The sequence below is a fragment of the Cryptosporidium andersoni genome (assembly GCF_001865355.1).
Source record: "Cryptosporidium andersoni isolate 30847 chromosome Unknown contig_39, whole genome shotgun sequence".
In the NCBI taxonomy this organism is placed as follows: Eukaryota; Apicomplexa; class Conoidasida; order Eucoccidiorida; family Cryptosporidiidae; genus Cryptosporidium; species Cryptosporidium andersoni.
This window is the reverse complement of record NW_027122789.1, coordinates 149,309-173,109: the sequence shown is the minus strand read 5'-3', so window position 1 is coordinate 173,109 and position 23,801 is coordinate 149,309. Positions and strand designations below refer to the sequence as shown.

Genomic DNA, 23,801 nt, shown 5'->3' with positions numbered 1-23,801 from the left:
AAAAAGAAGAGGGGGGCTCTAGAATTCTACATTTCTGCTAGGCAAAATGATGTATAGAAATATGCCGGTAGATTTAGTACTAGTTCGTCACGGTCAAAGTGAGGGTAATCTCGCTCAAAGGTTAGCAAGGCAAGGTGAATTACAACAATGGACGGATGAGTTTAGACGAAGACATAATAGCTTGTATAGATTAACTGATAGAGGTAGAACTCAAGCTAGGATAGCTGGTGAATATATAAGAACAAATATTGGAGCTACATTTGACAAGTACTTTACTTCTGAGTATGTTAGGGCTATGGAGACTGCTGCTATGCTAGGACTGCCCAATTCATTATGGAATACAGATATATATTTAAGAGAAAGAGATCGTGGTATTTTGGCAAATAAAACTCACCAGGAAAGAGCTACTTTACACTCTGATGAAATGATTAGGAAGCAGAGGGATGCATTCTACTGGCAACCATCTGGTGGAGAATCTTTGGCTAATTTATGTTTAAGAACAGAGCGTGTTTTAGAGAATTTAAGTCAAAATTGTGCAGGATTGAGAGTAATAATAGTATGTCATGGTGGAGTTATTAAGAGTTTTAGAGCATTACTAGAAAGAGATAGGAATGATAAGAATTCGAAGATGAGCAAAATTAATAATTGTCAGATTGTCTGGTATACTAGAAGAGATCCAGTAAGAGGTTGCATAACATCTTCTTACAATTGGGTTAAATCAATTTGTCCATGGGATCTGTCTTTGTCCTCAAATTCATGGAGATATATACAAAGACAAGCATTTACTAATGAAGACTTACTACAAATAATATACCGAGTACCTCAATTAATTAATGCACCTGCAGTTGATTTATTAGAAGAATTGGACATTCCGAGTGCACCATCATCTCCCCCTACTCAGATTTTACCCAAAAATACTTTAAGTGAAATTGATAATGTTCTTCCTTCAAAGATTCAGACAAGTAGTGATTTAAGGAGTAGCATTGATGATCACATTATAGATACAAGTGACGGTACAGATGAGAATACACAAGATATTGATTCAGATGAATATAATAATGAAGGTTTCGTTAGTAATAGTGCTAAATCCTTTGTTTATAAATACTTCCAATTATATGCAAACTATACCATCTCAGATGAAGATTTCAGTGATACTAATGAACCTAGGAATTAGATAAATTAAATAAGTTCTTTTTTATGATCTTTGAAGATCAAGTAGACTTAAATATGTCTAAGATAGGATAGTATTTATTTTTGAGTTTCTAAATTTCTATTACTTCGGTCTTATGGAGATTTTAGGAGATACTTTTCTAGTAATTCAATTCCTGTAGTATTTTCTTTGTTCATTTTCATTGTATGTAGAACTTGTTTAATTTGGGGATATATGATATCTTTGATGCGTAATCTCCATATTTGACACCTCTGATTGTCTGCTAATTCCGAATTTTCTCCAATCATCTCCACTATTATAAATACAGCTTTAGTTGAAAGAAATTCATTCATATCTTTTGAAATAATCAATTCAAAAAGCTTAGTTTTAAATTCTTCATTAATTTTAATGAGTTCATCATTATGGTTATTTCTGATAAATTCTGTTAATATCTTTAAAATCCCAACAATTGTTCTATGACCAATGCTATCCTTCAATATATCATAGTTACTGTTCAAACCTGAGATAATCTGGAATAATAAATCATTCAAATATGTCTTAATATAAAATTCAGATTTCATTATAGTGTATATTATAGCTAAAAGTGTATCCTTAGAATTTGTATTTAGTAATGTACTTTCCATTATTCCATTTTTAGTAAGTGTATTAATTAAAGCAGGGAAGCAAGTTACAAGCATTTCCTCCTTTCTAGTGACCTCTAGTTTCAAGGTAGCAGGAGCTCTAAGTTGTATAACCCAAAGTTCATATTGATTGAAGAATCTCTTTGATTCTCCACGAGTTAAAGGATACAATACTAACTTATTTGTATAGGGATTACTTAATAACTTAGGGATAATGTTGTTATCAGTAATTAGTGAATTCCAAATAATTTCTTTCAGTATTTTTGTATCATCAACTATAGCAAGTAATCTCAGTAATAATGCATAGTCTATAGGATTTTCAGCTAACTGTAAAATATCTTTCTTAATACTTTTAAGTAATTTCTTCTTTTGTTGAGCTTTTGCGAATCCTAATAAAACAATGAGTGAATTTACGCCTTCTCTTGTACTCAGTAAATGATATGAACCTTCAAGTATTTGTTCTAATAGATTTGTTAATACTGTAGTTCCTTCTTCACTTATATTATCTAAACAAAGAAGCTTATTTTTACCTGAATTTGTTTCATTCAAAGAACTTTTTACTAGTAAATTATCTCTATTAATTTCTTCTTGAGGAATAATTGTATCCGTCTTGTAATATAGAACGCAGCATCTAATATAAGTCCAAATTACAGTATGAATAAAGGCTTTATCTAAAATCTCATTATCAACATACTTTTGAATTACATTTTGACAGTTACTTAATATACTTAGTTTAACATCTGGCTGAATTATAGCTGCAAAGGTATCAGTAAAAGGTTTTGCAAAATCCTTAAATGTATTTTTAGTATCATATACCCTTGACAAATTTGTACCCAAGAATTTATATACAAATTTATTTTTTAGGATTTCATAAGATTCAGATAGATTCTTTTTCTCACTAAATACATGATTAAAGACACGAGATCCAAATTTAGAGTATACTACTTGTTCAGACTTTTCCAAAATTACATTCCGAATCTTGGTACGTATCTCAGAATCTCCATACGTAAAAAGTTTTTCAATAATTCTGTAAGAGTGACTATCAATACACAATGTAATTACATGATCTTCAATAATTTCAAATATGAGATTCTTGTACTTGTCATCACCCCATTTTAAGATAGATTGGATCCCTCTAGAATAAACTGGTTTTCGACATACCTGCAGGAATCTGTCCTTAATTAAGGACCACATAGTATATATTACCTGTTCATAATCAGAATTCTTTTTTCCTCTTCCTATAGCCTGAAACAGTGATCCATTTGCTACTCTAAATGTTTTGTCCTTTGGATCTACCTCTCGTTTCAAGGTCTGGATTTTAGCTACCTTAGAAGACATCCTGGCTTCTCAAGGAATTTGATAAAATAATAAATCCTCTTTTTGGTTAGAAGTATAAAAGCTACTATTTAAGAGGATCTTTCTAGTATTAGGTAAATAGTCAGTTACCGAATTTCAAAGACTCAGACGTTATAGAGGCGCTATATATCTCGTGATTGGACAATATTTGGTTCTACGTCCTATATACAGTAATTAAAATTATCGGAATTTAGAGCTAAAATTGTATATAGCACTGAATCTATTATTAATAACTATAAATGTCTGAAACAGGTCATATATTAAGACCTAGAAGTGAGGGAGATACTCTCAAAGTAGCTGAAGCAGTTCTTCGGCGAAGGAGAATTCCAGAGAGTAATAGGATGTCTAAATTTAGAGAAGAGAAACGCAAATTGAAGAGGGAACTTCATAAATCTCCTATAAAGAGCTTGAAAGCTATTTTGAAGAGCTCCAGGGATAATATCTTAGATAAGAGAAGATTAAGGAATATGAATAAGAAACCTCTTTTAACTCCTAAAACAAGTGATGGCAGAAATCTCCTGATAGTTGTAAGAAATAGTAGACGTTGTGGTTCTGTCAATTCATTTAAGATACTGAAGAATATGGGCCTAGTTTCTAAATTTTCTGCAATAATTTTGAGTCATTCTCAAGAATCTTTGAAATTAATTCGAAGCGTAAAGCCTTTTGTATTTTATGGATTTCCAACATTACAGTTACTAAAGAATTTAATATATACAAAGGGAGCTTTCAAAAGCAATGAAAAACTTGGAAATGACAAAGTATTACTTACAGACAACCTCTTAGTAGAAGATAAATTGGGAGAAATAGGGATCTTGTGTACTGAAGATATAGTGATGTGTTTATGGAATGGAAGAGAACAGGATGAGAAGTCATTTGATGAGGTTTTACGAAATATGGCTCCATTCCAGTTGTGTGATCTTAAAAAAGCTGAAGGTATAGATGCAAGAAAGTTTGAGATGGGATTTTTGGGGAGAAGTGTGACTAAGAAGATCCAGAGTATTCTCTAACTGAAGCTGGTCTTATTAAATATAAATTTAATATATTATAAATATTTTCTTTAAACTATTTTATATAAAGTTTAAATTTATAAGAAATATCTTACTAAAAGAGCAGTGGCCAAGTAAAGGTATGAGTTAGATATTGATATCAAGTATATACCTTCAATATGGGAGATAAATACTTTTGGACTCTATCATTATATGTTTGACATTCTACTACTCACCTAAATATTATAGATTACATGTATTTACTTTTGGAACAGTTATATAAATAATAATAGATTAGTCTATTTCTATTATTTCAAACACCTTAAAGTTACGAATTTTTGATCTAGGTTTAAATTTTTTTTTTTTTTAATGTAAGATAGCATTATTAAATTGACTTAAAATAATCAAGTTTTAAATGAGAAATTTTCAAAGATTGGAACCTCTCGATGATGATTATATTTTAGATCCTTTGTAAATTAAATAAGATTATTATTGAATTTAAAGTTTCTTAGTGAATCGATGAAAGTTGTATTTATAGAGTTTAGACTTCTTAAAATTAGAATTAATTACTGGCTTTTCTTTTCAAGAAAATAAGAATTTGGCAATTGAATAATTGATATTAATATAATAAGGTGATAATTTGGAAATATATCAAACTTTCATGAGTATGTAAATACAACATTGGAATAATAGCAAGTTTTGTTTAAATTATTGATTCTGATTAATTCAATGTTATTTGCATTTTATATAATAGATAGTATTTTAATATTTAAAGTATACAGTAAACTTATTTTCTAAATATATCAGATGAAATTCATATATAATAATAGTTGACAACTTGTCTAAAATAGGTAGAAGATTAGATAATTTGGTTTTTCTATATAACTTTTACTAATAAATTAGTAGTCTGGTAACAAATTTATCAATAACTTTGGCAATTTTCAAGATATCTAATAGTATTGGGTAATGCAGAGACATTTTAAGTTGGCTAATGTACTAAATATATTAAATTATGGTTCACTTTTTAAATGTTGAACTTGTTAATTGAACATTTTGAGCTATTTTTTTTTACAATTGACTTTCTTTCTATTAAGTGAGCTTAATTAGGAATTTAATGACAAGTTTGTATTTTATTGGGCACTATTATCTTTGTATCCATGTTACTTTTTTCCTGTTTCAATCAAATTAAATTCAAACTTTAAAATATCTTCACAATCTCATTATCCAAGTATTATTTTTGTTAAATTTTAAGTTAAGGGAATTTAGGCTAATAAAATGACTATTATAAAGCTTTTGATTCTGAAGAAGCAAGTAATAACTAGAAGTTTTTGCTCAAATCCCTAGACTCACTTTAGTATTATTCACTTTATATAATTTGAGAGAATATGCATATCTTCATAGTGGAAGTTCACTGCCTTGTCTTAGGAGCTGAATTCTGTGAAATAATCATCAATACACTTGATATATGTTGTTGGGATAGAATCTTGTAAGTACTTCTCAAATGTTCTGCAGATTGTACTCCTTTGTCTCAAATATACATATATTTCTTGCATAGTACTTATAAATATATATGGATATAAGTTGTCTCAATATACATTTATTACTACTTTTAGACCCTAAATTCATTTAATCTGTATTTCAAACTCCATACTCCCTAAGTTCTCTGTATTATTGAACTAGTGCGGGCTACATGTGTTACTTATTAGTCTCATATTCCTACTTCTAGAGATATTTCTATTGTGAACTACTAATTGGTATGGGAGATTAAGGATATATTCAGTATATTTAGAGTAATTTAATTTCGAAATTTGATTAAATTTATAATATTTATTCTTTAGCTGAATGAAATTATACATATCACTCCCGCCTACTTATTTATATAGGCTCCAATGTATTAATTATCCCAATGCCGGTATAGAAATGTCAATGGCGTCTCGAGACGGGACCTATGATGCAACTTGCGGGAGTAAAACTAATAGCCAATATAGTTTAATTAATAGTATGTGGAGTGTTTAGTCAGCATATATGGTGGGTGCAGCCATGGTATACTTGTAATCCAATTAGCCAGTATTATAATTTGTGATCCGGTACCTCATAACTGCATTGATTAATCATGTGATGCACAATTAGTGCTAGCTGCGTTTACTCATTTTTTTTTGTTGATATAATGCAAGTTAGTTAATAGACCTTTAATTAAGTTGGTGAAAAGTCAGGTACTGTATCTTATAAGTGAAATATAATTGAATTTGTATTGAGAAATGTTATTTACAACTCCAAAACCAAGACCTCAGTACTCCCATCCAAGTATAATTGGGTTAGATTACGATCCGAATAAATCAAAAATTGAATACAATAATAATAGTGAGTACTTTGGAGAGTTGGCATGTATGATTGAAAACTCAAATCTTGACACTCCTCAGAATAATAATCATATTAACCAATCAGGAGCTAATAAGAACTGTACAAGACTTGAACAGAATATTACTATGGGTATGAATATATTCTCGTCTCCTAAGTCACTTGGATGTACAGTTTCTTCAACTAGATCAACTGTAGCATCTTATACACCTAATGTTGATGAAACTTCTCCTTCATGTGCTTTACCAGCTCCTCCTAATTCAGATCCTTTTATTTTGAATGGATTTGGGGTTGATTCTAATTCAGGAGACATAAATAATGATTTTAATATACCACTATTGAATTATTTGAGTGAAGCTTTGACTAGTAACTCATGGGAGTGCTTTCTACCTTCATCTAAACTTACAGACTATTGCTCTGAAGATGTGAATACAGTTACTGAAAAGTATAGTGGAGAAAGCAATAATAATAACAATCTCAATTCACTAACTATGATCAAAGCAAAGGATCTTACTGATAAATTGGTAATCGATCTTGTTAAGGAGAACCAGTCTTTAAATGTTATAGAAGCTGCTACAGAAATCCTCCAATGTGCTTTAGCAAATTTGGGTATTAAGTACAATAAGGACTCATTAACTTCAGGCAACTGGAGTCCAAGTACTCTTGGTGTTGGAGGTCCAAATTTTGCAGCTCCAACTATGCTGGCACATCCTGATGAATTTAAAAATCCTTCGTCATTTCTTAAAATATATGGTGATCCTTTATGTGGCAAGACCCCTAATAATACTCATCAAACTCAAGCATTAAACCAAAATAACTCAACTACCTTTAGTGGAGTGAACCCTATGAAAGGTCAAAATGGTAATTGGGCATGTGTGAAGTGCAGTAATGTCAACTTCCCAAGGCGCTTTAGATGTTTTAAATGTGGTGAATACCGAGATGAAACTGGGGATCGCATTGTAGCAGATTATGCTAAACAGGTATATCTCCACCACTTAAAGGCATACAGGTCTTTAAGTTGCAGCAACAATACTAATCTGAGCTCTAATGCAACTCAAGGAAGTACGAATGGTACTAATTTACCAATTACAAACTTAAACAATACAGGGAATATTAACAATATTCCAAGTTGGGCACCTAACCAAGCTTTTCTAAATGAATACCAAACTCCCATGTTACTTCAACGTTTTAATAATAGTCCTACCAATTCTTCTTGTATGAGTGGTTGTAATAATTCTGGTACTACTAATAATGTCTCAAGACAAAATAACTTGTTTTCTTGTAACTCTCACAAGAAGAATGTCAAGCACTTCATAAAAAATAGTCAAAATAATCCAAATGGAGTTGCTTCATAAACATAAATTAAGGCTTACATATCTGTCTTTAATATATCGTTTTATAGAAGCTACATCCCTATGTAATTGTACTAAGTGGGAATTCATATGAATTATTTTGTCTTATTAAGGCAAAACTAGTTTTTGTAAATGTTTACTAGCTATTTGTCAAAATATGTATTCCAGCTATAACTTTGTGAATATAAATGTAGACTAATGCATGAAATAACTACTCAGTTTAAATTGGGAATTCTTATACCTCTCTCTTTGCTAATTTTATAACAGATCTCACTAGAGCTCTTACAAAAAACAATCAAAGATTAATTCTTAGAACTTAAATATAGCTACTTAAATTGCAACAGTTTTAATTAATTGGATATACGTCTTTTAATGTATACTTGTTTGCAATATTTAGTACTACTAATAAGCTTATTGGAAACTAGAACTAATAGCATGTTTTTCAAGACATAGAATTTTTTTCAATTGGGTATTTGTAAATATATAGAGTGTATCAGTAACACAGCAAATATATTTATCCATATCCTAAGTCATAATTACAATCTTTGTCATTAGAAACTTTATAGATCCATCACAATTACAAAGTGAATTCTTCAAATTGAATTTTCAAAAGCTTTAGAAACAAGATTGATAGAGTTCAACATTCAATCATCATCAAACATCTCAAATGAGTTATAGCTGGAGATATGGTTAAACACTACTCCAAATTAAGAGGTTTAACCTTATGATTTTATGGTTATTCATTTGTTAATAACTCTATGTTTGCATAAATTCACATTGTAATTGGATATTTGTACTCCAAAGTAATGTTTATTCTTCATATCAAATAAAAATTACTATTGTTATTGATAGAGGTATAGTTATTTTTATAATTTTCCTTTAAAATAACTTAATTTTCTGGGGTTCTTCATATATATAACTCAATAATATAGTGTATATTAAAAATAATGATTGGAAATTCATGTTCTAGATAAATGTCAAAATTTGGATATACAATCGACCTTAGTGTATTTAGTAATATGATAAACAGTTTTATATAGTTGTTAAACCCTGAATTTTCTAGGGCTTGGAACAAGATAATTAATCTTGTATAAAATTCACAATATCAACCAGACAAACTCACTGGATAAAGATAACTAGATACTTTTAGTTTTGAAGCTGAGGATTGCATACAAAGTGTGTCATAAATATTTGTTATATACTGTCAATTTCCTACTTGATTTCAATTTCTCGAATTTTAAAAGTAAGAATTCGGTAATTAACCTTTGAGTATATATTATCACAAGTCTATTATTACTACTAATACATTATTTTACTCTAGATAAAGGTAACTGAGCATCGTCTGATCTGACTATTGTAATGTAGGGTATTTATATTTTGGTTTATAATCTTTGAACTTTCTAAATACATTAAGTAAAAGAAGTGTTCATAAATCACTAAATCTTTATTTATAGATGGATAATATATAGGATTGTCGAGGTTCCCTGTATTCAATACTAATAAAAGTTATTAAAAGTAATATTGAGCATAAGATACTTTGGTTAAACTACATAGGTATAAATTTTTTAAATATATACCTTAGTTATACTATAGAGAAATAGTGATTGACAACACAGTCCAACTTTATCTAAAATTTGCATTCTTCAGTCCTGAGCTTTTATCTATTTAGGACTTTGTATATCTTTAGATATCTTGTGCACCTATAGTATAGGTATATCACTTATTAAATAATATTTAATACTCCTATTTGTGTTATTAAGTAAAGGAGTTTAGGAGATTCAATAATTTTATATAATCTTATTCAAAATTTTGTTTCTGAAATTTCTTTGAATTTTTCATATTAAAATTCCGGTCTTTATTCTTAAGACTATGACAAGTAGTAATGAAAATATTAAATATTAATAAAAGAAATCATAGATATAATATTTTTATATATATTTGTATAATTTTGAATATTATTATTCCAGGATTTGGCCTATTTATAAATGGTATACAACAAAGATCTACAAAAAGTGTATTTCTAGGGCTCTTAAGCACTTCAATTTCTTGTTTTTTAATTCTGATAGCAATTAATGGGGACTTTTTTGATATAGAGACACATATTCAAATAATTAGCTTATTTAATAAAGGGCCACATTGTCATATCTCAAAACTAAATACTACATTATTAATTACATTAATTTTTATTTGCACATTATCAGCCTACTATGCCCTATCACTTTGGACATCTCTGCAAAGTAAGGAACTAAAAAAGGTGAAAAGTACAGAGTAGAAATTTCAGTTCTTAATGTGAGTATAAAGCTAATTAAAAAGTCTTTAGATTTATAGGTCTTAAAGTTGCAAGAAGTTGAGTATTGAAGATACTGAAATATACCGCTAAAGTGCAGTAGAGGTACTGAGACACTTAGTAAACTTAGATACCCAATATGACGCTAACTCTCTTTTTGAATCCTAAAAGACCCTATAGGATTATTAGATTCATAAATTTGGTATTTAGAGATCTTAGGGATTTACATATTTTTGTTGTCTGCTAGTTGAGATTACTAGTAGTATTACTATTCAAGAAGATTTCAGTAATTCTGTTTAAAGATTTTTAAGATTAATAAGTAACAGGTTATTTAAGAAATTATAATTTATTTTTTTGGAAACTTGGAGCTTCTGAAACTGTTAGATTTTTGAATTTTCAAGATATCCTCTAAAATAAAGCTTAAGTCGTGATTTAAAACGTGAAATTGATTATAAACAATAATGCCAATAAAAGTATCAGATGTATTCAAGTCTATGATTAGATCTAGAAGACACCCTCAAGAGAAGCCTGTTAAGGATATTAAGGTAAATAGAGGAACCAAATATAAAACTGCAGAATATTTTGACTTTTCTCAGCATCAAGAAATCAAGACAACTAAGAAACACTTAAGTGAGGATAAAAAGATATCTCCTCTAATTAGGATGCTTGAGAAACATCAAATATCTCGTTCTGCTCCATTAGATCCAAGGAAGGGCTCTTATTATGAGTACAGTAATGGATTTAAAGTAAGTATTATAACATATGAGGGAATTGAGGCGAGTAGTCTTACTATGAGCTTTGATATATCTCCAGATATGATTCAACAAGAGAAGATTCCGGGATTATATCACCTAACTTTCCAAATAATGTTTTTAATGGAATTTATAGTAGATAATGAAAGTATTGGTTTGGTTAAGAAACAATCCTTTAAAGAATACCTTTATAGTATTAATGGAAGTTTATCTATTAAATATATGCCTTCTTGTATAATTGTAAGCTTGAGTAGTCCATCAGCTCATTATATTCAGGTAATTGAATATTTTTTTGATTCCATCTTCTTAACTTTTAAGGGAAGGAAGCGGAATATTGCAATTAATCAAAATGTGGTTGACGCAGCTTTAAAAGAGCTTGATATGACATATTTTGACCTAATCAATGATGATACTGTGCTAAGATTTGAGTTATTAAGAGATAACATTAGAAGGAATGAAAATAGTTTCGTAAAAACTAATAGCTATAGTGCAATAGCTCTAACATCTCTTTGGTCGATGGGAACAAATCAAACAGTTAGATCTTTAATTGATGATGATGTATTACAGTTAGAGATGATGAAAGCTTACAATCGTATAGTAAAGGCTGATGGAGCTATTTTAGCTATTCAAACTACAATGCCATATAAACAATTACTTTCCTTGTTAAAAGGGAAGTTTCAGATCCCCTTTTTCAGTGAGGTAACTTTTAAGGATTTTAATAAAAAAAAATCATCTGAAATAAATTTTGATAATATTGAAGATAATCTAAATTATAAAATGTCAATGCCTGTTATAGCAATACCCCAACCCAAATCGATTATTGTAGAACATAGTAGTTTGGACCCAAATTCAAATAGTATTGAAATACAGTGGATTTTGCCTTCTTTCCTATCATCTATTGCAGCTTCTTCTAGTTCCAAGCCTCTTAAAGTATTAGCTCATTTGTTTGAGTCAGGTCCACTTCTAGATTTTCTTTTAAGACGAAATTTAGTAGATGATATAAAGAGTGGAGAGATTTATCTAACAGCTTATTCATCAGATAAATTTGGATTTACAGTCTTTTCAATTTTATTCAGTGTACCTGAAGAAATAAATATTTCGGCATCTTCACCTTTGGTGCAATTTATAGTTCAGGCAACTTTTACCTATATAAAGAGTTTGATTAGACAAATAGATGAGAGTGTAAAGATAGGAAAAGTTGCTAAAGAGAATAATACTTGCAATATTTCAGATATTGATCCTATAAAACGACTTATTAAGGATATACGTATTATGGAAAACCAAATAGCTAATTCTATGTATTATAGCTCTTTTACCAAAAATTCACTTTATGATGTTCATCAGTCTAGTGAAGACTTCACTGAAATATTGGTACAGAATATGAAGGTTTACAATCCTAGCGAGATTATGATTGGGAATAATCGTTTTTATTCAAGTGACCAAGGTATTCTTCAAACTGTTAAGCATGCTCTTGTATCCAATTTTAGAGAAACAAATTTCAGACTTTATATTTCAAATAAAAATCTAGAATCTAGACTAGATGCAGAAATATTACCACTAAGGTTGAATACTTCACAAAGTATAAGATATTTGGAGATAGAATTTGATCCTAAATTTATTTTAATGCTGAAAAATAATAATTTAAGTCAACATCTGGGGTCTTTAGATCCTTTAAAAGATAACCAAGATATAAATGACTTATTTAGTGAATATTTATTTAATTCAACTCCAAACAAAATATTGGAAACTTCTGATCTCACTTTTGTTGATGGGGATTCTGATTCTATGAGATATAGTAATAACAAAAATAAAGCAAGACGGATTCCTGAAACTGTGCCATTCATTTCAAATCCAATATTAGTCTCAAATAGTTCAAATATAGCTATTTATTATTCGAGTATAGCCTACTCTAATAAAACAAGAAATATCATTCAAAGCTCTTTGTCGTCATCCTATATCAGGTGGTATGAAGGGGGAAGAGATTATTTACCTTCTCAGTCCAATTTCTCTAAATTAGAAGGTTCATTATATTTGTATTCATTCATATCTAGACTTCTCTTTGCTATTTGGATGAATATAATGTTGGCCTCTCCATTGTTTATGTATAAAAGTGCTGGGGCTTATGTTGATTTTCATTCTTGTTCTCAATCTGGAACTGCACTACCATCTAATTGTTTTGAGCTTCATGTTGTTGCACCTTCACCAACTTTCCCAACAATTCTGCGTGACTCAGTTCATTCTATAAATCTTCTCGCTTCTTTAGATATTAGTGAGTATATGGCTAACTCAATTAGAGAAGCTGCATTAGAAGATATTGCTGAAATTCTAAATGGTGATAGTGCAACATATTTATGTGCTGAAAAGGTTCAAACTCTTTTATTACCAGAAATGGTGACATTAAACCAGTTAAATGAAACTTTAAGTTCATTACCAGTAGAACAGATTATATCTCTTATTAAAAGAAATATACATCCTTTAGAGAATCCAAATATCCGACTTATTGGATTAATTTCTCATATTGAAAGGATAGACAAAGGTGCACCTCTAGTTAGAAGTATTCTAGTTCCAATATCAGACGTTTCCAAAGTTTCGGATAGAGATGCAGTACTTCAAAACAAAGTCTCAACAGATCCAAATTATTCAGAAATTACCTTCCAATATCCTATTTTGGAGGGAGTAGTAAGAAATACTAAAACACGTCTATATTTTAATTTGGATTCTAATAGTTTGGTCAATTCAGATAAAGGTAATGCATCAAGTTTGTGGATTCATATTCCTAATAGAGATCAAAAAGGAAATGTATTTTCATTACTCTTGAGCAGAATTTTGAGACTTTGTTTCAGAAACTATTATATACCAACTAGTCTAATAATTAATCATGCTTTAAAGTCTCAGTTGCAACTTATTGTATTTCCATCTCCTTACATGAAGCAACTTGGACTAATGTTAGTACTTGAATCATTAAGTAACGAACATCTCAACATAAGTTTATCAGTAATTATGCTAGATTTTCTTATATTTATGAAACAATTTATATCTGAGACTTTTATAGGAGATTCAAAGTGGTCTGAGACGAGTTTTATGAGATATTTTCATCCTTCTTTTAAACAAATATCCATTGAGGTCACACTACAGCTACTTAGATCCCAGATTCAAATTGATGAACAAACTGCCTTTATGTTTGGCAGAATAGTATCCAATTCAGAACCCAACAAAAATAAGGTACTAAATACTCTTTCAGCGGAAGTTCTGAATAATATCACATTTGAAAAACATTGGATGTATCGTTCTGCAGGAAATATAACTATTGCACACACAATGACCTATTTAGATATGCTTATTAATGATAGCTCTATGATTTTAGTTGAGAAGGGCTCTGTAGTGGAGAGCAGAAATAATCTTAGAGATTTACTAGACAAGCTGAAGTTCGTGTCCTAAATCTGTTAATCTACATTATCTGTTGTCCCAAGCTTAAACAAGCCATCTTAATCTTAGTAATATATATTTATTAACTTTATCTTTTCTATAAAATATATCAGGTTAATTCTGTACTCAATAAACTGTTACAATAGATATAGAAATTTCATGTGAGCTGCGTAAGCCACACTAGGTACTGTAGCTTAGAAGACAAGACAAAGGCGCCAGATGGTGTTCTATACTTAGTGGGGTTGTAATAAAGCTGGGTTCAGATTTAATTGTTTACCTAGTTTCTGAAGAGTTATCTTTTTATTGAAGTAAATATGCCACCATATGAATCTGTAGGGCTTGCAGCTTTGTCTCATAATTCCGAATTAGTTCTTCACAAATATAAAGTGAAGGGTTTGGCCTCTGATGATGTAAAAATCAGGGTTTTGTATTGTGGGATTTGTCATAGTGATGTGCACCAGGTCAATAATGATTGGCATGATGGGATATTCCCAATGGTCCCAGGACATGAAATAATAGGAGAAGTTTCCGAGGTTGGTGAGAGTGTTATGAGATTTAGAAAGGGTGATATTGTTGGAATAGGATGTATGGTCGATTCTTGTGGAACATGTAAATCATGTAGTATGAAAAATGAGCAGTTCTGTCCAAAATTATCACTTACTTACAATAGTAGGTATCAGGATGGAAGTTTGACATATGGTGGTTATGGTAAATTTGTAACTGTGAATGAGCACTTTGTTTTAAGAGTCCCTACAAATTTAAATTTACCTGCAGTAGCTCCTTTACTATGCGCAGGGGTTACAGTCTTCTCACCTATGATGAGATTTAAAATGAATAAACCTGGCTTTAAATTAGCTGTTCTAGGCCTTGGTGGATTGGGTCATATGGCTGTAAAATTTGGCGTGAAGTTTGGTTGTGATGTTACAGTTATTACAAGATCTGAGAGTAAAAGAGAGAGTTCATTAGCTTTAGGAGCTAAGGACTTCATTGTAGCTACAGACGTTGAGGAGCTCACTAGACGAGCAGGCACATTTGATGGTATAATTGATACTGTGTGTACTCAGAGAGATGCTCAGTTATTCTTCAATTTACTAACAATCCATGGTGTTATGGTCTGTGTGGGAGCCCCTCCAAAGGGAGCTATGACATCTCTTGTTTCATCAAGTTTAATTTTTGGTGAGAAGATCCTTTCAGGTGGTTTGATTGGAAATATTGAGACAACTCAAGAGATGCTTGACTTTTGTGGTAAGCATGACGTTGTATCTGAAATAGAGCTCATAAAATTTTCGGATGTAAATGATGCATGCAAGAGACTAGTAAAAAGTGATGTGAGGTATCGATTTGTCATTGATGTCGCCGGATCTTTAGACCAAATCTAATTAGAGTATAAGGGCTAGGTTACTTAGTATTTAGGATTGTAGAAGAGACGATCACAAGGGATAATTACTTAGGATTGTCATAAAGAACCAACCTCCCTAACTACAACTCTGTTATGTGGTCCAGCGATTGGTCCAGGTTTGTACTGCCTCCAATGGTTGTAGAATCTTCATTATTGCATTTAGAATCCTTGAATTGGATACTCCTAGGGATGAATGGGAATGTGACAGCTGTGTAGGAGTTTAGTGATTGTTGAGTAGAATCACTTGTCCTTGGTGAGTATCTATTGCCTTGAAAGTAGGGTCTAGAAAATGCTACCATTTCAAGATTAGGAGGTATAAATCCAATTAGATGTGGATCCTCTATTAACAATTCCGGAATATCATGAGAGTTCATTGTACATCTTAGATGTCCTAGAACAGTTCCTAATTCTAAATTCTTGAGGCCTTCCAATTTATCACCTTTATGTTTATATTCACAGAGGAGAAACGAATTGGGGATTTGTTCATTGAAACTTGATTTACTTTCTATTGGTTTAGATAACATGTTTGTTGAAAAAGATATCAGATAGTTCTTTGATGTAGTGAATAGGTAAAGGAACATTGCTAATAATGAAAGTGCTCCCACAGCTGTTGCTAATACCATTGAAATGTACCTTCTGACACGCCATGAGCCTATAAATGAATAATATGCATAATAAATTATGCTACTAATTTCCGGAATTGCAATAGGTAGACCAAGTTTTTTAACAATTTCATCGTGATTAGCTCTGCAATACATGTGAAGTACACAAGGAGCACTTTCTGCATCTTTATCAATTAAAATACCATTTAAATATGTCTTAGAATACTCTTGTTCAGCTTCAGGTGTAGCAGCTTCTCCATTTGAATTCTTTTTAAACCATGAACAATACTTCTTCCCTGCAATGTCATGAGGAATAATATCAAGACAAGAACCATCTAGGTCTCTTGATACATAAAATAATTGGCCTCTATAATCAACATCTACATTAATGCCATCCATTTCTGTTAATCCACAAGATTCAATGATTGCTTTCTTCGTTTCTTCGTCTCTAAATTTTCCTTTAGATATAAGATAAAGTTTGCTAAGCCACTTCTGGTCATTTACTTCATTTTCAGGCATAATTGATAGCATACGAATGGCAAGTTCAGCAGTAGTTATCCAATTACCTGAGTTTAGATATCTTAGGTCTAGTTTTTCTGGTGAATCTTTTCTCTTGTCAGGCCATGAGACATCTAAATCAGCTCTAAACATACTGTCATGGAAAGCATCGAGTAAAAATTGAGATGATGGTTGTTCGCCAGAAGACAATATATCCACTCCTGTCTTTAAGTATCTCTCAACCAAAATATGTGGGGGTTGTAGGAAGCAGACATCAAATGCATCTACATGAAGTACTAGGTCATTCGGTGGCAATGTCTTACAAAATTCACGAACTTTAACTAACTTCCACCGAAAGTTTTGCCATTTCTCACCAAGACCCAAAATATGAAGTCTATATCCTAACTTCTGTACTGACACTAGAAGAGCTGGAAAGTACATTTCACAGTGAGTAGCAGGAGTTAAGACGTGTAATCTCCGTCCTTTCATTCCCGGAAGTTTAGAAACCAGTTCATCAGCCTTCTCAATACTAAGACTTCTATCGTTCATCTTGAAGGTTCTAAAGAATCTTTTTAATTCTAAGTATTGAAAAAGACTGTGGGAACGGGAGCAATATGGAAAGGCGGTTTAATTTACTACCATAAATATTAGACATCTGCATGTATGATGATCCCCTCTTTTTTAGAAAAAAAGTGGAAATATGGGGTTATCTGTAATCTAGCTGACTTTCTAATTTAATTATATATTAAGAAGATAATTATAACTACTATCTATAGAGTGATTTTGTAGTTTTCTAACACCATTGAGCTCTATTGTAGCTATAGTTTTACTAGATAGAAATATAATTCACTATAACTGGGGCATAATATATTGGTAATAGTCCTTTGCAAAGTTGTTTTAAGTATGAATTTAAGTTCTTAGTGACTTTAAAGATCCTAATGTATATATATATAGGGTAGGTTCTGGGGATTGTAATAATGTAAGAATATATTCCCAGACCTAAGGTTGAAAAGATAAAAATAAAGTATATGGTTTGGATCTTTCATTACATAGGGAACAAACACTTTTAAAATAGATAAAATAGGAATTTACATAATTTACTAATGAATTTTGGATATTTTCGGATTATATTGTTATTTATAGCTGTAATAGCTGTACCTTCTCAGTGCATGGAAGTAGGTGAAGAAAACAACACAATAAGCTTAGAGAAAGAAATTGTAAATGTAAATACAACTGAAAACAACTCAAAAATTAATGAGATAGTTAATGATGTACGAAAAGATCTGAATTCTCCTTTGGTGCAGAGAATTCTTAATGGAATCAGAGACTTTTTTAATGAAATAGGTAAACTAATTTTGTTACTCTGGAGAGAGATAGAAAAGAGTATTAATAAACCAATTGTAAATAGTCAATTTACTAGTAATAATAGTAATGATGAAGTAGATGCGAATTATAATAAATCAAAACGAGTTTTATTAGACTTAGTCAGATATCAAAATTCATCACTTTTGGAAGACAAAGATACAAATTTCGCTTTAAAGACTACTTCTGGACATCCATCATCTAATATGAAAAAAAAATATTTGGATAATTTTCAAGAGGAAGAAGAATTATTATCACCAATAGTTCTATCATTAGTTTATATTGGACTTTTTATAACCTGTTGGGTTATTGCCTTTATAAGGGATAGAGTAGACTGGATCAGTATTTGTAAAAAGCCACATGCTGTATATCTTCAACAAATACCGAATAAAATTATGTATGAAAAAAAAGTTCCATTAATTGAGAGACAGATGATATTACCATGGATATATATTCCGTCTGTAAATGTAACAGTAGGTCATATTAGAATAATCACAATGGTGATTCAAACAATTTTTTTTCCTGTTTCAATAGTTTATTTAATATTATCGGGATTCAAATATCAACATTATAACTTCGGACTTTTATACAATAAGCTTAAAGAACTTTATGATAGTTTGATAGCTAATAATTTGTATCCTAATTATTACTATATAATCAGTTTCATGACATCTAAAGATATACTAGAGAACAAAAAAAAACTTGGGAAAATTGTGGATAATACTACAGTTCAGATGTACAATAATTGGCTTGATCAAGAAAGCTTGCTACTATTAAATGTTGTCCGGGAGTTAAAATATACAGATGAAACAGAGAATTTTTTTACTTCTTTTCAGGTACACAAATGGGCTGATGACTTCTGGTTTAGGTTAGATTCTACCAATGTAAATAGAATTATAGAATTATTACCTAGAATAGCTCCTATTATATTACTTACAAAAATTCAGTTTAGGGAACCAGTATCCTTAGATTATTTAAGAAGGGTGAAAATGTACATGATTGGTATAGAAAATCAGGGTGTTTATGTACGTGATTGGTTAAATACAAATATTAAGCAAAATAATCCAAAACTATGCATGCCATTTAATTGGATACCAAGAAAACCTATTGGATCAATTAATATATTATTACATAATAATGGAATTAATGTTCTAATAGAGGAGTATCGTAAAAGAATTGGAGTTTATGCAGAAGCATCAATACAACTGTTTTTTGATACAAAATCAAATAAAATTGCAAATGTTGAATGTTATCTTTGGTTTTCAGATGAGATGCAAAGTTTGTGTATACATCCTACAATTCTTTGCAATTGTACAAAGGGAATAGATGCTTTAGATTGGTTTGGACCATTTGGATTTATACCATTTGAGACAATTATCTCTACCCCTCAAATAGATACTATAAATGGGACTATTACCCTTATGAGAAAAAAGAAAGCAATATTTTCTGATAGAATTGACAAAAATCTCTCAATAAGTTCGCAGGTATTTTCAACTATACAATCTGAGTATTTGTTACCTTCAATCCAATTTTCAATGATAAATAATAAAGATGAAATATTGAATGTTACAACAATACTGAACAAGTTTAGATACAATTCTAGAACATATTGCAAACCTATTGGAAATTTGAGTATCTCTACAGAATCAACATGTTCTTTTGAAAGTGTTTTAACTAAAGTCTCATATTTACCAAATAGTGTTATGAAATCCAATACAAATGATGTTTTCTGGGGTGATAAATTAAGTATAAGATCAAATTTAGGAACTCAAGATTATTTATTTGATAATAACTCTTATTTTTGGGACTTTGATATGCCTGTACCATTTACAGCAGTCCCTGTAATAATTAATGGAGTTTTAACATATATATGGCTAAATTATGATTCTCTTTTACTGTGTATACAGAGAAAGGATAAGGCAATTCAAGAAGATTGTAACCAGCAAGATAACTTAAATAGTACTACTGATGAAAATATTCAATGTTCAGCAGATAATAATACTATATCTTTGACTCAACTCAAAACATTTGATAATAGGTTTCAAATAGAAAGCTGTTCAAGTACTCCAAATTCAGATTTTAATTTTGAGGTTATGGAAGCTGAAAATATTAGTGAACAAAGAGATCCTGATTCATCTTTGACAAATAAAAAAATAATGAATAATGTTAGAGTAGAAAATCTTAATAATGAGACACAATTACTTAAAGGAGCTAATATATGGAAGCCATTCGATCCAAGCCTAACAAAGATACTGGGTATTTACACAAGTAACAAGATAGTGAATTTACATCCAATATATGGTGTTCCAGGAGTTTTAGGATCGGTGATTTGTACTAGAGGTTATGCTATTGGATCAATAGTTAATACTAGAATTTTAACAGATTCAATTGAAGAAATTCCAGAAGAATATAAAAAATTTATAGAAGCTCAGGTTTTATTGACTTTTGAGGGTGGGTTTGTATTAAAAATATCTACCTTTACTCTTGGAATGGCTAGTGCAATTAAATCTAACTTGGATGAAATACTTAAAAATATGGAAGATTCAGTAATGAATTCAACAAAATATTTAACTGAATCGACTGATGAAAAAGAAGTATTATCTAATATTAATAATTTAGCTTCCACATTATTGTCAAATGGTATAAGTCCTCCTGATATTGCTTTACGTAGCCAAAAATTATTTGAATTTCAATCTCAATCCTTTAAAGCAAGCCTTTTAAAATTCTTTATGGAATTTCATCCAGTATCAGGTAGTCTAAATTGGAACTCAGCATCTCCAAGGATATATCGTTGGCTATCATATGTTACTAGTTCTACGATTGCACACTTTTTCACTTTCTATATGCTTAGTGTAATGTCAAGAAGGCATCCCATATGGAATGGAGTTATAGTTGGTTATCTAGCATATTTTATATTGAATATTTGTAAGTCAATTTTAAACAAATGCATGAATTTCCCATGTATTCTACAAACAATGAATATTAGGCAACAAGCAGCTCATATGCATTATCGTTTATGGATTAATTGGATATCATTCAGTACTTCAATATTATTATTCATAATTTTAACTATCTTAACTATACTACAGTCTATAAAGGAAGAAAATAACACAGTTACATCAAATAGTATTCTACTTAATGAAATGTACTTTGCTATTGGTACATGGATAGCTGTCTTAGTTCTATCTGTATTATCTCTCATTTTACAACCTTTATTTTTGGCTTTGACACATGCAATTTTAATTTATATATCTCAGAACTACAATTACTTAGATGGTATTATGGTTAAAACAAAATATATTAGATCATCTGAAGTTACAAAGACTGGTTACTTTCCTGTGAGACCTGATGGTATAATTAAGATACAAAATGATATTTACAGTAGATATTAATATCTTGATGTAATAAATACTAGATAATACAACAGATACTACCGGTGCTAAAAAAGAATGTATTATCAGACTATACAATCGATAAATAATTTTTAATAGTAATATTCAAATTGATCACTCGATTAACTCGAAAATTCCGCTACATATTAGAGAGCGATTATTTCTTTACAAGTCTGCAAACTACATGGGCTTTATATATACAGGATAGATATCTCATTTTGGCATTGTTGCATAGGAATTAATATATATTCCAGTGTAAAATTATAGTCAATACTATAGTATCAATTACAGTTACTATGAATAACCAGATCTTTAGGGTGAATGTCTTAGTTTTATTATTTTCTATATCAGCATATTATTTGTTTCATTATACTTCTTGTAGTGAATATTCAGAATTAAGCGTGTTGGAAACAAGCTCTGATTTACCAGTTAATTCTGAAAGTAGTGAGAAGTTATTAAATGTCATAGCTTTTGAAGCTCATAAAGGGTATGGAGATAATCAATCAAAAATTTCATCCAATAGTCTTGCAACACAAAAGATTGTAAACATGATAAACTCATATACACCAGATACTCTAGAGAAATCTGAAAGATATGCTGCCAATATGATTGCTATAGCGAAGTTAAGGGAAGAGATAATGTTAGATGCAAAGGAATATTTAAACTCAATAATATCCCAGACAATGGCTATTCAAAATAGTACTATTCTTCAAAAAAAACTATTAGCTGCTGAAGAAAAATTTAAATTATCTGAGAATAATTATATAATAGCCAAAAAAGCTTCTGAAAGGGCTATAGATATATATATTGAATTCATAAGACCTAATATTGATCCTAAAAGCATTAAAACAATCCATACAGAGGGTGAAGCTTTGATGTTAGCTCATAATCAGTTAAGAAAAATGGATAAAGTGTCATTGCCTGACATGGATGCTAGTGACTACGAACCTCTTAATATTGATGATTCAATTTTGAGTTTTGCAGAGAGTCCTGCATTCTCTGAAGAAACACGTGAAAATAGGCTTAGAAGAGTTTTGGATGAAGTATCATCTGATATTGAGGAGAAAGAAGAAATACCTCAACATAAATTAGAAAATTATGAAGAAGATATAGAAGAAGTTAAGAGTATAGAGGATAATACACAACAAACAAGTGCTAATTTATTAGTTGAAGGGAATATTAGAAATGATGAAAGTGTAGATTTAGTAGATGATCAATCTAATGCAATAGATAAATATCAAAAACCAACATTTCTTCATAAAGCTGAGAATGAAATTGATGATATAAAAGAAGAAGCTAAGATAAAATTAGATGAACTTTTTAATATAAGACCTACAGAATTAAATACTGCAATTATGATACCCGGAGATGTCCCTTTATTTCTACAATATGCATATAGACGTTGTTATATTAATGCAATGTTAGGTAATTTTTTTCTAGAAGTGTATGTCCTCCCAAACTTAATATCTCCAGATGGAATTTCTAGTGGATGTGTTCATTTACGTTCTTATAAAGTGTATGAAGCAAATTCCCTTTATGGAATAGCTGGTATGTATCGTAAAATTATTATTGATATGCGGAGGCTTCCATATATACAAGATACAATACCTCTTGAAGAAAGTATTATGGAAATACAATTAAAAGTAGATGAGATTAATGAATTATTGTGTATTTCTCTAAGGACAGCTCCAAAATCTTATAGGAAAGTTGCCGAAATGATTAAAAAGTTTCCTTACAATGTAAAAAGTACTTTAGCTATGATGTCTCCAGATGACAGAAGGTCACCAGATGTAGACTACTCTTTTACTAGTCAACAGTCTACATATGCTGCTCCACCTATCTTATTACCACCACTAACTCCACATTCAGAAGTTAAACTAAGTGAGTTTGATAGATTATTACAGGCAAATAAAATTCCTACTTCAGAAATAAAAAAGAAGCTTAAGCTTCTCAAAGAAACTCCTCCATGGGTTAAAGATTTTGTTATTAAAAACTCAAATTACAAATACCATCAGTTCCGATTTAATCCTTCATTATGGCACTATGTTGACTTCTTCCAATTCGGGCTTCAATCCCCAACTAATCCTAACAGTATATGATAGAAATAATTTATTTAAATTTTAATCAAAAAGTGTATTGATTCTCTACCTATTAAAATAAATACATTTTTAGTTTATTAGAGACCAAATTTACACTACTATCTTCACTTTATACAATTAGATGATATGAAATCACTTTTT

General features: G+C 30.3%; 9 protein-coding genes across 9 annotated transcripts; 7 read left to right on the top strand and 2 right to left on the bottom strand.

Moving 5' to 3' along the window:
* Window positions 1-46: 46 nt before the first annotated feature.
* Window positions 47-1,174, top strand: cand_034980 (phosphoglycerate mutase family protein; the record flags this gene model as incomplete). Its single annotated transcript, XM_067213724.1, has 1 exon — window positions 47-1,174. One exon carries the CDS (start codon window positions 47-49, stop codon window positions 1,172-1,174), a length of 1,128 nt encoding a protein of 375 aa, XP_067070119.1.
* A 110-nt stretch (window positions 1,175-1,284) lies between these two features.
* Window positions 1,285-3,129, bottom strand: cand_034970 (uncharacterized protein; the record flags this gene model as incomplete). Its single annotated transcript, XM_067213723.1, has 1 exon — window positions 1,285-3,129. The coding sequence occupies one exon, from the start codon at window positions 3,127-3,129 to the stop codon at window positions 1,285-1,287; it is 1,845 nt and encodes a 614-aa protein (XP_067070118.1).
* A 257-nt stretch (window positions 3,130-3,386) lies between these two features.
* cand_034960 (uncharacterized protein) lies at window positions 3,387-4,154 on the top strand (the record flags this gene model as incomplete). Its single annotated transcript, XM_067213722.1, has 1 exon — window positions 3,387-4,154. One exon carries the CDS (start codon window positions 3,387-3,389, stop codon window positions 4,152-4,154), a length of 768 nt encoding a protein of 255 aa, XP_067070117.1.
* A 2,237-nt stretch (window positions 4,155-6,391) lies between these two features.
* cand_034950 (uncharacterized protein) lies at window positions 6,392-7,846 on the top strand (the record flags this gene model as incomplete). Its single annotated transcript, XM_067213721.1, has 1 exon — window positions 6,392-7,846. One exon carries the CDS (start codon window positions 6,392-6,394, stop codon window positions 7,844-7,846), a length of 1,455 nt encoding a protein of 484 aa, XP_067070116.1.
* A 2,745-nt stretch (window positions 7,847-10,591) lies between these two features.
* Window positions 10,592-14,320, top strand: cand_034940 (uncharacterized protein; the record flags this gene model as incomplete). The annotated part of the gene is made up of 1 exon (XM_067213720.1): window positions 10,592-14,320. One exon carries the CDS (start codon window positions 10,592-10,594, stop codon window positions 14,318-14,320), a length of 3,729 nt encoding a protein of 1,242 aa, XP_067070115.1.
* A 302-nt stretch (window positions 14,321-14,622) lies between these two features.
* cand_034930 (zinc-binding dehydrogenase family protein) lies at window positions 14,623-15,687 on the top strand (the record flags this gene model as incomplete). Its single annotated transcript, XM_067213719.1, has 1 exon — window positions 14,623-15,687. One exon carries the CDS (start codon window positions 14,623-14,625, stop codon window positions 15,685-15,687), a length of 1,065 nt encoding a protein of 354 aa, XP_067070114.1.
* Window positions 15,688-15,787: 100 nt separating this feature from the next.
* Window positions 15,788-17,356, bottom strand: cand_034920 (uncharacterized protein; the record flags this gene model as incomplete). Its single annotated transcript, XM_067213718.1, has 1 exon — window positions 15,788-17,356. One exon carries the CDS (start codon window positions 17,354-17,356, stop codon window positions 15,788-15,790), a length of 1,569 nt encoding a protein of 522 aa, XP_067070113.1.
* Window positions 17,357-17,910: 554 nt separating this feature from the next.
* On the top strand, window positions 17,911-21,561 carry cand_034910 (uncharacterized protein; the record flags this gene model as incomplete). The annotated part of the gene is made up of 1 exon (XM_067213717.1): window positions 17,911-21,561. One exon carries the CDS (start codon window positions 17,911-17,913, stop codon window positions 21,559-21,561), a length of 3,651 nt encoding a protein of 1,216 aa, XP_067070112.1.
* A 296-nt stretch (window positions 21,562-21,857) lies between these two features.
* On the top strand, window positions 21,858-23,660 carry cand_034900 (uncharacterized protein; the record flags this gene model as incomplete). Its single annotated transcript, XM_067213716.1, has 1 exon — window positions 21,858-23,660. One exon carries the CDS (start codon window positions 21,858-21,860, stop codon window positions 23,658-23,660), a length of 1,803 nt encoding a protein of 600 aa, XP_067070111.1.
* Window positions 23,661-23,801: the final 141 nt, after the last annotated feature.